This window comes from Pelecanus crispus, chromosome 3 (assembly GCF_030463565.1).
Source record: "Pelecanus crispus isolate bPelCri1 chromosome 3, bPelCri1.pri, whole genome shotgun sequence".
Classification (NCBI taxonomy): domain Eukaryota; kingdom Metazoa; phylum Chordata; class Aves; order Pelecaniformes; family Pelecanidae; genus Pelecanus; species Pelecanus crispus.
The window spans coordinates 2,300,682-2,315,385 of record NC_134645.1 but is presented as its reverse complement, the minus strand read 5'-3'; the positions used below and the strand labels follow the sequence as shown (position 1 = coordinate 2,315,385).

The 14,704-nt window shown below is 43.2% G+C and overlaps 2 protein-coding genes across 2 annotated transcripts; one reads left to right on the top strand and one right to left on the bottom strand.

The window, feature by feature from the left end:
* Positions 1–209: 209 nt before the first annotated feature.
* On the bottom strand, positions 210–2,477 carry RPS27A (ribosomal protein S27a). The gene is made up of 6 exons (XM_075707559.1): positions 2,439–2,477; positions 2,304–2,365; positions 1,764–1,818; positions 1,533–1,618; positions 728–859; positions 210–407 (listed from the first exon to the last, which is right to left on the bottom strand). The coding sequence occupies exons 2-6, from the start codon at positions 2,349–2,351 to the stop codon at positions 258–260; spliced, it is 471 nt and encodes a 156-aa protein (XP_075563674.1). The 5' UTR covers positions 2,352–2,365; positions 2,439–2,477; the 3' UTR covers positions 210–257.
* Positions 2,457–13,385, top strand: CLHC1 (clathrin heavy chain linker domain containing 1). Its single transcript, XM_075706764.1, is given in 8 exon segments — positions 2,457–2,551; positions 3,318–3,432; positions 4,431–4,603; positions 8,659–8,773; positions 8,775–8,827; positions 11,021–11,220; positions 12,085–12,204; positions 13,180–13,385. Coding segments are annotated over 8 exon segments (1,077 nt in total).
* Positions 13,386–14,704: the final 1,319 nt, after the last annotated feature.

Here is a 14,704-nt window from a genome sequence, read left to right as displayed (position 1 = left end):
CTAGAGTATTAGTTTTTTTTTTTTCCTCTGCTATTGCTACCCATTATCTCCTTTGAAGGACACTTAACTAACCAAAGCCACTCTTTAAAGCTGCCACTTCAGTTCTAGAGTCAAAGTATTTCATCCTAGGTGGCAGTCAGCATCCAAAATTTCACAGATTTTTCTCGCTTATCAGCAGAGAGGAAATACAGTGCCACAGGAAGCAGAAATAAATCCTTAAACCGTACAGAACTTCAGATTTTTATTGTCTAGTACATTTACTTGTCTTCTGGTTTATTGAAGCAGTATGTCAGACAGCACTTGCCACAATAGTGTCTGTCGAAGTGGCTAGCCATGAAGACTCCAGCTCCACACTCCTCGGAGGGGCACTCCCGGCGCAGACGACTGATCTTGCCGTTCTCATCCACCTGGGAAACGCAAAGAGGCAACATCTCGTATATAGTCGCCACCTTGTAGCACCGGTGATAATTTTTGATTTTGATCAATAATCTGATAATTTCTTTGGCAAAGTAGTTTTCGTGCTAGTTACTACATCAAACTTCTTGAAGCAAAGTTCAGAAGTGCCCAATGGCAACAGTCGGTTTCCCTTCTATTTAACAGGTGGGAAATTTGCAAATAGAAGGACTTTACATACGCCAGGCTACACTCAGACTAGTTACAGCCTTCATGTCCTTCCTGGTGAAAGCTAAGTTTTCATCAAGTTTCTGCTAGAGTTAGTTCTACATACCTTGTAGTACTTAAGCACTGCAAGCTTAACCTTCTTTCTCTTATGCTTGTTCTTCTTGGGGGTAGTGTAAGACTTCTTCTTCCTTTTCTTGGCACCACCACGAAGTCTCAGCACAAGGTGAAGCGTGGATTCCTATTTGCAGAGCACATGAAACAGACTCAAAATGCTTTCTCAAGACCAAGAGTAGTGTTTAAGCAGGCTTTTTCTTTTATCTACAGAAAGTAGATCTTGAGCGCCAGGCAATTAAGAAAGCTCTGGAAGGATTATTCACTACTAAGCCTGCAAGTGACCAGGCTCCAGAGAACAGCAGGCTGCTGCATCCCAAACCCCACAATGTCCAATTACTGTAAAATCTGTTGTGACTGTATTCCTCAGTAGTTTCTAACTGCAATTGCAGAACCGTTTCATGGTGTAACTAAGCCCGACAGACAGCTCTTTGTTGCTCCTCCTTTCCAGTAGCACTCACTGGCCTCACCGTGAGGTTAATCTGGCAGAAGCGAGCAGGGTTTTTCACAGCAGCCCCCTAAAGCAGCTCACCACCGAGTGCCAAGCGCCAGGGCTGACAGAAGGGAAGCAGTGGAAGTGAAAGCTGTTAAGAGAAGTGTTTTCTTCTGACCTGAAACTATAGACTGGGCTGCAGCAACTGGTCAGTTCTAGTCCTAGCATCACTACTTCCCCACCCCTCAAATCTATCGATTTGGCTGAATCCGTTTGAAGCGTTTCTTAGGCTCAACAGCAAAGGTCAGCCTGCTCCGACAGCGCCAGCTAGTTGGTACTGCAACACCGTTCAGCCTTTCCTACTCACTTTTTGAATGTTGTAGTCAGACAGCGTGCGTCCATCTTCTAGCTGCTTACCAGCAAAAATCAGTCGCTGCTGGTCAGGAGGAATGCCTAATGGTGACATAAAGCAAGATTAAATGAGGAATGCGAACGATGATGTTCTGTAATAAAATAATGGGTTGCTGCAGACAATCACAGCTGCAAACGACAGACATCAATCCAACAGAGAGAGTTAAGTAGTGTGTCTTGAACTCACCTTCCTTATCCTGGATCTTAGCTTTTACATTTTCTATAGTATCGGAAGGCTCAACCTATTGTGAAACAAGACAACGGAGTCAAAACGCACTTCGCCTTTTAACTTGCCCAGAAAAGCAGAGGAGCTTCAGGCACACGGCCGGTGCCATCGCCGCCGTTCCGGACCGCCGCGGGCAGCCAGGCCCCGCGTTTCTCTGCAGCCATTTCACCGCACCAAAGGCACCGGCCGGCCGGCGGCAGCCGCGCTGCAGGACGCTTCTTGGCAGCGTTAGGCGAACGCTTGGACCGGATGATCCTAAAGGTCTTTTCCAACCCACACGGTTCTGTGATTCTGTGACACGGGGCAAGCGCGGAAAGCCCGGGGCGGGCGCGGCCCCACCGCCGCATGGGGCCGGGAGGCGGCGAGGCCTCGGCGGCCTGAGCCGCCCCGGGCCGGGGGCCGCGCCTCGGCCGGGCAAACCCTCCCCGGGCACCGCTCCCGCCTCCCCTCGCCCGCCGGGGCAGCGCCATGCGCGGGGAGGCCGCGGCGGCGGCTCCTCACCTCGAGGGTGATGGTTTTCCCCGTGAGGGTCTTCACGAAGATCTGCATGGCGAGGCCGGCACCTGCGGGGGGAGAGGCGGTGAGGGGCGGCGGGGCGGGCGGGGGCGTACGGCGGGCCGCGGAGCGAGGACTCACCCGCGACCTGCCCGCGGAATGGCGGCTGCCCGAAAGAGCGCGGCGCCCGCCCGCACGGGGTTTCCAGCCGCGCCGGCGGAGGGGCGGGCGCTGCAGCCGGGACTACGGCTCCCGTCAGGCCTCGCCGCCGCCCGCCTCGCCGGGGCTGCTGGGAGCTGTAGGCCCGGCCCGGGGGCGGGGGCGGGGAACTGCAGCTCCCAGAGCGCACCGCGGCCCTGAGGCGGGGGAGCCGGCGAGGCGGGGGGGGGGGGGGGCGGGCTCGGGCTCGGGCTCGGGCTCCTCGCCTCACGGCTGAGGGCGGCTGCGCCGGGCCCGCCGCGCCGGGCTGGCCTGGCCTGGGCAGGGGAGCGCGGTGCGGGCTGGCCCCGGCCCCGGCCCCGGCCCCGGGGGTTGCGGGTGTTTCGGGTGTTTCGGGTGGCTGTGTCTCCGCAGCTCTGCGCTGCGGCGTGAAGGCCCAGAAGTCGGTGTCCCCGCCTCGGGCCAGCCCTGTGGAGGCAGTTTAAAATCCTCCTACAGCCGCCTTGCCGTTGCAGATTCCCCAAGATCAGTGCCAAATTGTTTGTATTTTTAGAATTAAAAAAGCCATAGGTAAGTTAGGAAGAGAGGAGCACCGAGAGTCGCCTCAATTTGGAAATTGTTAGGTGGTTTTATGCTTACGAATTGAAAACGGGAAGGGTTAAAGCAGAATGAAAACTTGCTCGAATACATGAGTGTCAGCTGATGCTATTGTAACAATTTCAACTCTTCAGCCAGGTTTTGATATGAGGCAGTTGTTGGACAAGACTTTGTGTAAGAAAGGTGCTAGGTGGCCAGGCCAAACCATCGCACGGGAGCAGAGAAACGTTCTATCTTCCCTCCTGCCTCTTTTGAGAAGGACAGGAGATTTCTGGAGAGTGTATGAACATACATATTGGCAGAAACTGAGAAAGCAGGTTGTGCTGAGCGAGGACCATCTGAGGAGTGTTACCTTATATACAATAATGTGTTTGACAAGGTAACAAATATTTTTCAGGTAAATGAGCAAGGAACAATAATGAAAAAGTAAATCGTGGCTTGCTGCCTCTTTGTCTTCTGGGGAAAAAGGGTATAAGTGGACCGATGGTGACCTGTCGGTGTAGTTACAGAAACCAAGGATTGGTATATTTTCAGCTGGTTTTTGTGCCCCTGTATACACTGCAGTCGAATAGAAGCCACTACGATGCATTCATACTACCAGAAATTACAGTAGGGTTCATGCTGGATAACCACATTTCTTAATTTTATGGCAGTTTTGAAACTATAGAGCACTATAAAGCTGTCCTAAACCAGGAGAAAACCTACATAACTAAAAGACCCATGACATACACCCCATATGCCCCATATTAGCGTCAACGGCTCTTTGGTTCAGCTGAAAGGTTATTGCTGAAGTTCCTGAAGGACTCCTGCCTGCCTGATTGTGTCTGCCTTTTTCAGACACTGACTGAGGTGGGAGATGCCAAGGACACTTTAAATAAAGATTCTTAGTTTTTGAGGTGGATAGGAATAAAGGTTACTGGGTCTGCTTTTAAATCTTGAGTTGGACTGCTATTTTAAAACATTAAAATGCACAGCCCCTGCTCCTTTGGTTTTCCACACCTGTAACTGCTGGGGACATTTAGTGCCCATCTAGAGAAAATATCTTTTATTGCATGGAAATGGTTGTTGCAGTTTTCCAAATAAGTGCTGATTGCCTTAGTTTTTAATAACATTTGTGCTTATTGCACCTGAGGTAAGTTTAGAGACTGTCTTTCATAATGTAAAGTTTGTCTGTATTTTCATCATCTTGAACAATGTTATTTGCTTTTGAGGCTGTTTTTTATTATATTAGAGCAGCGCTATGGAGCTTGCTTTAAGGAGTATTATTTTGTCTATTCATTTTATTTTAAACCTATCATGCTAATGAGAAAGCTCCAGCGAGTTGTTTTTCTGTTCATTCTCCCCATATAAATATTGTGTCCAAAAATACATTCACAGATCATAGAGTATGTTACTGCGTACAAGAATATCCTGACTTCAGTCAAACAGGGATATGAGGCGTTTATTGTCAGAATCAAGCATGGCCAAAGGAATGCAAAGGAGGTTAAAAGCTCTGGAATCCCGAGTCCACGATTCTATTATAGGAAAAGAGCAATAGAGCTTGAAGACAAGTAAGTTATCTCTAATGATGTTTAGAGCAAAATATGTTGCTTTAATTAGGACATGAATAATTTACTTGTAGCTGGTCACTTCTATTTATATTTTTTAATATTTCAATTCTTGTTTTATTCTTATGTGGAAGCTGCCAGTGATTGTGTAAAACCTTGCTAATGTGGTGTTAGATTTCTGCTCTTCACATCCTGGTGCTGATCCTTGTGCATTCAAACTTGAGGTGTAATCAGCAAAGGCTTTCGTTGCAGGAAAACTGGAGGATCAGGCTTGGGAGTTAAACACACACAGATTCTCTCCACCTGTAAAACTAGTATAGTCTCAAAGTGAGGCTATTGCATTGCTAAAATGCACTGTCTGAGGTTGAAAAATACGGAAAAGTGAATGAATTGTGCACTTTTTCCTCCTTTACTGTCTTATATCAAGGAAGTATTGTTATGTAGCTGCACGTACGTCGCAGGATTCTGAAGAGAGCCAGTTATCTTGCCACATGCAGCCTGAAGTGTCAGGAATAGTGTGGCCAGCAGGAGCTGGGAGGTGATTGTCCCCCTGTACTCGGTGCTGGTGAGGCCGCACCTGGAATACTGTGTCCCGTTTTGGGCCTCTCAATACAAGAAAGACATTGAGGTGCTGGAGTGTGTTCAGCGAAGGGCAAGGAAGCTGGTGAAGGGTCTGGAGCACAGGGCTGATGGGGAGCGGCTGAGGGAACTGGGGGTGTTCAGCCTGGAGAAGAGGAGGCTGAGGGGAGACCTTATCGCTCTCTACAACTACCTGAAAGGAGGGTGTATTGAGGTGGGTGTTGGTCTCTTCTCCCATGTAGTTACTGATAGGATGAGAGGAAATGGGCTCAAGCTGTATCAGGGGAGATTTAGATTGGATGTTAGGAAAAATTTCTTCACGGAAAGGGTTGTCAAGCATTGGAACAGGCTGTCCAGAGAGGTGGGGGAGTCCCCATCCCTGGAAATGTTCAAAAAACGGGTAGATGTGGCACTTCGGGACATGGTTTAGTCTGGTCTACCCTTGATTGGTTTAGTGTGGACTTGGTAATGTTAGGTTCGTGGTTGGACTGAATGATCTTAAAGGTCTTTTCCAACCTAAACAATTCTATGATTGTATGATTCTGTGATTCTGAGTAGAATAATATGGCAAACTGGGGAGACAGGCTTTACTGAGAACAGCAGTACAGTATGACAGCAAGCCTAGTTCAACAACTTTTCATACTGACATCCTTGCAACCTGAGGCATAGAAAGAACACGGTCACAGCTCCTGTTTTACTTGTTGTTGTCAATTCTTCCCCCTGCCCCGCATAAAAGCTGTTCAGAAGAATTCTGCAAAAATTAAAAACGTAACATCAGAAATCTATAATGCAAGAGGTAAAGTCATTAAAAATGAAATGTCAGAACAATCAAGAATGAGAGTATGAGACTAGACAATCAGCAATAGTGGACTAAGAGTTTGGTCTTTAAGATGGTGTCTTTTATTCCTCTCTGGTAACTTCTGAGGGCACTGGTAGGAAAACTGATTTAATTGGCGCTGTAAAAGGTGTTTCCTAAACAATCATCTGCTTAAGGAGATTGTTTCAGTTCTTTAAAAAAAAAAAAAAAGAAAATATTCTCAGTTTAAAAAATGTGTTTTCATATAAATGTATCAGTTGATAAAGTTTGTGGTTGGTTGTTTTGTTGTTTGCTGGTTCTTTTTGTTTTTTAAACACTTTAACACTTTTAACTCTGATTTGCTTGTTGAGATGGTACTGTGGTTATCCTACACTGCCACGTTTTATATTTCAGCTCTTGATGTCCCTAGTAAAATGGCTGAAGATTCATTTGAATATTTTGAAAGGTAAAAAGAATATGGTTATTGTGCTCTGCATTAGCAGTTTGCTCTATCATAATTAATACATCATATTGAATGCAGTCCTTCCGGGACACATTCTTTTGGTGACCCTTTTGGTCTTTGTAAAAAGTGCTGGCGTTGTAGCCAGGCACATTAAGTTGATTGTTTTTCCATTTTCAGAGGTTCTTCTTTAGCCCTTTGTCTGAAGGGACTGAAATTGAAGAGACCAGCTGTTCTGTGTGTCGTGAAAACTGACAAGCTAATCTTAAATATATTTCTGTGCGTACAGATGAAAATGTACAACTTGAGGGTTTTTCAGAAATGTCCAGATGCCATCTAATGCCTTGGACGTTAGGTGCTTTTGAAAATCCCAGTAATGCAACTGTCTACTTCTAGGTGCCTGGATCTCATTGCTAATATAATCCCTTGATATTAGAAATAGGAATTAGTTCATCAACTCGTGTAGCCTGCTGTGTAACTGCTACACAGAAATAACTCTCTCCTGTTTCTGGCCATTGATTAATTAGTCCTTCCCAAATCACAATCTTTTACAAGACATATATTAAAATATAGTTCATTTCTCTTTCCAGTTGCCCATAGATAACTCCCTCCTAGGTTTCTCAAAGTTTTCATTATGGACACTGTCAGAAGCACCAGGTAGCAAGGCAGAAGAGATGTAACTGGGTGTGTGGAAACAAAATTGCGGCTTCATACTGGATAATGGTGTGATGAAGATATGCTAGGTTTAAATATGTATATTTTAAAGTGGTGTATTCTCAGTGTTTGGGATTCTTGACTAGATTGCTATATCATCGGCCAACCATTTTTTTCTATGTACATGTGTGTTTATTTAGTGTTTGTGTAACATATCATGTTCTGTATTTTTTTATTTCTTCCTCTTTCCTAGTTTCAGCGAATTACTTTCAAGTGGTCAGTATGATGCTGCAGCAAGTTATGCAGCACTTATGCAACTTATGCAACTAAACTCTCCTGGGGGAATTCTTTGTCATGAAGAAGCTCTTCATGAAGTATCATAAATGTAAGTATCTTAAATGTAAGAAGTTGACAATTGTGTCCATTCTTACAAGATTTTAGCTGATATCAGTCTAGTAATTTCAGTGCTTAGGAATTTGGGATTTATCAAACGAGAATTGTTTGTGTGGGTTTGAAGCTTATGTTTAATATTCCAAATGAAAGATAAGATAAAGCTGTAAGGCTTTTTTTTTTTCTTTTTCCTTCGTTGTATGTTAAGGACATGCCCCGAGAGGGAGATAACTAACTCACAACCACTGCTTTCCTTACTGGTGGTGAGGTGTTTGGTTAAGCAGTGATCGTAAGGTCTAGTATAAAGCTTTTCCTAGCGCAACGCTGAAACTTGTTTTATTTCTACCGATAAATTATGTGCAATAGACAAGAGCAAAAGTCTACCCGCTAGTTTGAAAATCCAGTCCTTACTGTTACATGTGTTAATTACTCAAGTTTAGTCTTTTGAGTCATAAAGCAATATTCTACTTAGATTCATTAAAATCAGTTTCTGAAATCCAAGGTATATAAAAACTGTTGATGATTTTAAATACCCCAGATAAATACAAAATAGTTTTATAATTTCACGTTTCCCTCAGTGTTTCTGTTTGCATTTGGCAACACAAAATTCAGTGATATTGATGATGTCAGGGACTGAAGCCGTGGAGTATTTTGTCCTTCCTTTGGAAGGAGCCATAGGGGCATTGCTGAACTTCAAAAAATCAGCAGGTGTTTTTTTCTCTGCATATTTTATTGGCTTTTGTTCAAGTTTTAAAAGCAGTAACTGAGAGGAAAAACTGTGATAAGCTAGTATTCAGGATCTGAATTACAAAATTACAAAATTTGTAGTCTTAGCAGCAGATGTTATATTTTCTGTATTCTCACTTGAAGAACTGTATGTTTTAAAGACCCCCCCCCCCCCCGACTGCCCCCCCCCCCCCCCCCAATTTACCTACTACCTGTCAATGGTACAATACTGTCATGAACCCTCTGCCTTCAGTTTGGAGCAACCTTCATTTGGAGTAATTAACAAAGTATCAGCTATGACTCAACCTCACAAAATATTTAGTAAGAATTTTGTCAGAGGCATTTGGTGGGGATCAGCAAACAAAGTCTAAAACTTAAGAAGTCTTAAATAGTGAAAGATACTTTTCCAGGTGCTCAGCCAATGACTTTTGTTTTCATCCCGTCAGCTGTTAGCTGCCTTAAAGGAGGACATCTCTCTTTGCTGAAGTATTTTGACGCTCTGATAAACTCAAGTACTGCAGCTGGACGCCTTCCAAATTCAGCCATAACTCTGGAAGCAATCAAATGTACATTTGTCTGAAAAGCAATTAAATCTAGAAACGCATTGGGTTAAACAGGAAAGGTATGTGATTCTTCTGCACTGAGATTCGCGGAGGGGTATGCCACCTTCCGTTACTTCCCAAGTCACGAGGCTTTGCCTTTTCTTCAAAGTAAAGCCTTTCAAACGAAACACAACCAAAAACACATTAATGGATGTCTTTTTTTTATTCTTAAATCCTAAATTCAATACAAGCGTAGACCAAACAAGCAATATCAACAGCTCCTTCTGAAGGACGCATTTTGTTTTGGTTGCTGTCAGCCTTTCTTACAGCATTGTGGACTCCAGTTTTGTTTGAGACTCTTTTCCCTTACACTGTACTTAAAAACTATATGGATAGAAGATTTTCACAGCCTTCTGTGGATTAAAAAAATGTAATTACTAGGATCTTGATTTCTTTCATTTTATTGTTGATGTCAGTACCAGATCAACAGTTTCAAACACAGTCACACTAAAAACATGCTTAAACTGTAAACCCTATACCTGCACTTGACCCCTGGTTTTTCCGTTTATGGGGATAGGGTACAATCATGTTTGAATTTCTAGAAGTGCATCTGTCTCTGCATTTTTGATGTGGAGAAGACTTTAAACTGTCAGAGATACATTTTCCTAATCCAGTGTAGATTTGTTTGAAGTGGTGAAAATCCTACTAGAACAGCCTGGTATTAAATTAATTATGATGGCTATCTCTCTGCTGAAAGAATCCGGTGAAGAGCAAGAGCATTCTTTAACGCTAGCCTGTATTTTAGTTCTAAACTGAGAATCTAAACCACGTCGTATCAGGATCAAAACACCGCTTCTTTGTTTCAGTCCTAACCTATAACCTATCCTACTAATGCAAAAAACCTGTTAACAGACTGCTCTTTTGACATGCTGAAATCATCATTGTTCTTACAGTAGTAAGACCTAGCTAGTTACATCATCACACTGAAACAGTGTTTCTTAAGCCATGCTTTATGACCACCTTGGGAATCATAAAATATTACTAAATGCAATGTTAGTAGACAACAGCTTAGTTCCTTCAGGGTGGAAGAGTGAAAAGCAACTGTAGTTTCTAGTTTCAAGTATTACAGATGCGTACAGTAGTCAGGGATCTGCAAATTGCTTTTAATTGTTTGCTGGAGAAGCCTGTTGAAAAAGACTCTGTTACTGAAACATAGCGATGCCTTGTTTGGATAGGTAAATAGGAGCTTTGCCTCCTATTTGAAAACTAGGAAGTTCTGGACTGATTTTAAAACAGTCTTTTGCAAATACTAAATAAATAAATCCTAAACTGCTCCAATTGTAGGCAAAACTGGTAGCAACAGCTGGGGCAGACGGGTTACTTAACACTTGACAGTACAAATCCCTGTAATTGCCACACTATTTTGCTGCGCTATATTCTATAATAACTGCCAAACTATTGTGCCACTGTAAGTGTGGCAAAATTTTATCCATTTCCATTTTATCTAGGTAGAATTTCTTAGGAAAGTGTTAAAGCCAGCTGAGCTACTTCTGAGAGTTATACTGCAAAATAGCTTGGTTTTGCTAATACGACAAAATTTCCTCCGCTTTCTTTGAACCTTCTTTGTACTTTGGAGAAAATGTGAAGTTGGATAGCAAGCTAAATGGCTGAGGGTGTTGCCATCTTCTGTTCTTCTAATAATCCCTGGAAATCTGACTGGGCTTCTAAAACTCACTTTTTTTGACGTGATCCTCTGAGTTTATTGTGAGACTGACAACAAAAATTACAAATACCGCCAGCACTGAGTAGACCTGCTTTCACAGCCTGTGCTGTGGAACGCGTGGCAGCGGCCGCTCTGCTCCGTCATAGCTTGGGAGCAGCACAAGCGTTTCCTTATTCCTGAAACCAGCCTTGAATCTCCCGTGTCCAGGAACACCGTAAGGCTGCCGTTGTTCCTCCCAACTGCTGGGGACTGGAATTGCGGTAATCCCTGAAAGAAATGTCCAATTGCTTCCTATTGCTTTCAGTGCTCTTAGAGCCCTCTCTGCTGTGGTTGGGGGATGAAACAAAAGAAGGAAGAGGCTACTTTCTCAAATACAGAGAATTGAGGCTTCAAGAGAGGCAGAAGAGCTGAAAGGGGTAGTAGTACAGTTTAACACACATGCAGAAATATGCCCATCTACACAATCCACTTGTTGTAGCTTGTTCTGAAATATTCCAGTTACGGAATGCGTTAGTAGCACTGATTTGTTTTATGACCTTGTCTTCTTCAGGTTAACCTTTTCTGAGGCAGTTGGAGATATTATTTATGGCTGTGGGAAAGTGGAACCAAGCAACAAGTCCAAATGCCTGGCTTTGGCTCAGGTCGTGTATGGTCAGTCTGGCGTACACAAAGTTGCTCTGTGCCTATGTAAACTGGGCTGAATTTCTGGAGCAAGGGATTATATTCAGCAACTGGAGCATTTTTCTTTAGGTAAATAATAAGGCTCTTGTGTTGTCTTTCATGATTGTCCTCCAATATATTTATTTCAGGTTTAACGGTGATGTTTTGGACCACCTTTGTATAGAAGGCATTTGAAGTGAATACAAATATCCAAACTTTTGTCATTGTGTTTACCAAGACGTCAAGAGCTCTGTTAAAATGTCCCTATGTATTTTATCGTAGTACCAATACATGCATGCTCTGATGAAGTAAGGGATTACTTTTTGTACGCCTGCTAGAAAATCCCCACAGCGTTTTGGCAAGGACCCTGGTAGGCAGCTGAGGGAGTTCTCGGAGCCTGCAGTTCTAAAACCCAGGTTGTCCCTCTCTGGTGGATCGTGAGTTCGTTAATCCCATGATGAAAGGGAAGAAGGGGGCCCCGTGTTCTTTCTTCTGTTCCTTTCTACTCAGCTGCCTTCTGGCAGCGTCTTTTTTTTTTTTTTTTCTATATGTATTCTTGCTTCGACTGTTGTTGCTCAGTGAAGTTACAGTTTTTAATTCTTACTCTTATTTCCTGGCCATATTTCAGTTAATTGTAAAGGAGGATTTTCAGGTTATCATCTCCTCTACGGTTTGTTGATTTTCTCATTCTCTGAGATTTCTAAAATAATGACAGGAAAAAAATACTCTTTATATATTTTTTTTTCAAGTAAAATAAGGTTAGATTTTAATGCCACCACTAGCTTTTCCACAGTGTGCAAGGAAATCAGTCAAGATCATTGTGGGTTTTTATGGTGAGGAAAGGGAGAGGTAACCATATGCAAACACCTTATAATCTTGGTATTTGATTTTTCCAGATGATTACCTCTTTCTGTTGGAAAACTGTCCTAGCACTGCATTAATTTGCTGTCTCAGTCAACAGTGCATTCAGAAAACCACCGTTTTCATCTGTGGGGGCTACAATCCTGTCTTTTATCTCAGCCGATCACAGAAAACATGGGTTTGAGCTATTGGAGGAAATGAGCAAGAAAAGTAAGCGCAGCAAAATTTCAATAACAAACTTTCAAACTTGACATTTTAATTCCACGCCCATTTCAGCCTATAAATTACTTTGGATTCAGTGCTCCTAGTTTATAATGTGATCTGAATAAAAGCTTTTCCTTCACAGGGAGCTGAACTGTGCATCCTCGCACCCTGCGGAGCTCCCACAGGGATGAGGGTGGCTGTGTCAGATTTGCGGGCCCATCCTGCGTGCGCTCACACACAGGTTCAGTCTGTGGTGTTGCACCGAGCACCCCTGGGGGCAACCCTGCCGCTGAAATAACTCTGCAGGCACTTTGCTTGCTTCTGGCAGAGCCTCTGTAGGCTCTTGGGCAACCTGCAACTTCAGCGCTTTACTGCTTCAGACCACAAAAAAATAAACAAAGTCCTACTTTGTTGTAAAGTTTGTAAGTTTTCAGAGGGAAAATTTTTTTACGCTGCCAGACACAGCGGCAGAAGCTCTTCAGGCAGCATGAAGGGCAGACAGCTGCAACAAACCACATGGGCAGCAAGTGCCAGGTCCCGGAACTATTCTGCAGACAAACTAATACTTATCTGCCTGGACTTAGCCAGGAAAAGAGCTTAAATTTAAAGATAATATTTCTGATAATTAGGTTTTCTGCATTCAGGGATGGTTATTTGCATCTGCTGGGCTTATTGTGTCTTGCTCCAGTAAACTGCCCTTAACTTCAGTGCCTGCAACTCCCCTGTCATTCTATTGCTTTTCGGGGTTTCAGAAGTGATTTTGAGCGCGATCGGGGATTTTGGCCTTTAAGCTTTTTCAGTTAGAATAAATGCTGGTTTTGTTACAGGTCTTTAATTTGATCAGCTTTTTTTTTTTTAACTCAGTCTTAGGATTTATAATCCATCTATAAAAACAGTGACTGATTTGTGCAGCATGCTTAACGTGAGTAGTACAAAGCTTATTAGGGCAAATGCAGGGTCTGTAAATGGTGGTTGTTTTTTTCTTAGATGCATTGGAACAGGTTATTCTAAATGATACCGTCTGTACTTTGAAAGACTGGAATAAGAGAGCAGTTGCTTGTGCAGGAAATAAGCATGAGAAGTTCTCTAAGAAAATCGTGTCGATTCTCAGCTCACAGGATGGAGCGTTTGAAAATTCGCCACTTGAAGATGAAGAAGATGCAAGGATAATGGCACATGTTTTCTGGTAGTTTTCCTGTGTATAACAACAGAGGGAGCTCTTACAGCAGCCAAGCAAAGAAGCCGCCTAGCTCTTTGTATGAACCATAGTAAACACTGAGCATGCGGAAACAGTGCTGAGAATTATTTTACTATCAAATCCCAGTTATTTGTCCCTTTTAGTATGTCTGAGTATGGGTGCATGTTCGTATTTTGTTTAGCTGGAAATGTATTCTCAGTGTAGAATAAAGTTGGCATGTTGTACCCCGGAATGGATGGTAGGGTAGTGGTATGCATATACTTCTCAGCCTGTTCTCAGCTTCAGTACATCATGTCTGTCCTTCAGCGTAGTGCTGGAGGGAGATACTGCACAGGGTTTGGAATCGGTGTGGGTAAGGGGAACTGCTCCGAGTGGATCATCGTTCTGAGGGAGCTGGACAAAGGGTGTTGTGCAGCGTAGACGTACCCTGGTGCCTTGGTCTTTTGGGTTTTTTCGATAGGCCAGAAGGCTGGCATCACTAGAGTCGTAGTACAAGTCACAGTATCCAGATAAATCTAACAAATCCTGCCAAAATACAACAAATGTCTACTGAGAACAAATTCAGGCTTCAGTTACATCCGGCTGCTCCTTGGATTGCTGTGGGAATTGTGTGATCTGAGGACCATGTTACACTGTAAGAGCCAGGATGGGAACTTAGCTTAGACTGATTATTAGGAGATGGGTAATTCAGTCTTGGGGAAGGAAGATGTCCAACTGCAGTCCTACGCCAGCAGACTCACTGCGTGCATGTTGGCAGAGCCTCTTTGTAGCTCTCAGCCTACAAGCAGTATAAACAGGAAGAGTACTGAATGTCATTTACTGTTGTCACTATGCTACATGTTCCCAAATAACAGACATCTCTGTAATTAAGCTAGATATAACTACTGCTGTTTTGTTTCAGTTTTAATACATTCTGGCACTTTTTAAAAGCTGCTGGGCCATATTTATTGTACGGATAAATCTGCAGAGTTAGGATTCACAAGAGAACTTTCTTTAAAAGCAAAGAATTACAAGTCTACAGATGCTGTAAGTATCGTGTGGATCAGGAACGCGGAACGGTATGCAAGTTCAGTTTTCAACATGTAGAATAATATGTCCTGTGAATATAATCCTTAGTTAAATATATAAATGTAGAGCTATTTTTTGAATTAGTGTTAAATATTTTTTCCTAGTAATGACTGCCACTTAGTAGTGTCTTTCCAAATGCTTGTGAATTATTACTGCTCTGAAGAGCTTGCAATTTATGCAAGTGTTATTAGGGATACACTCTTTGTAATGAGCATTAGACCTTCTACCTCAAGAGTGGTTCAA

What these genes read in the sequence shown, in the direction of transcription:
- RPS27A (XM_075707559.1), bottom strand. Translation starts at nt 2,351, where the DNA reads ATGCAGATCTTCGTGAAGACCCTCACGGGGAAAACCATCACCCTCGAG. An exon ending in GGAAAACCATCACCCTCGAG is followed by an intron (nt 1,819 to 2,303) that starts GTGAGGAGCCGC and finishes GTTTCACAATAG; the next exon opens with GTTGAGCCTTCCGATACTAT. An exon ending in TAAGATCCAGGATAAGGAAG is followed by an intron (nt 1,619 to 1,763) that starts GTGAGTTCAAGA and finishes TGTCACCATTAG; the next exon opens with GCATTCCTCCTGACCAGCAG.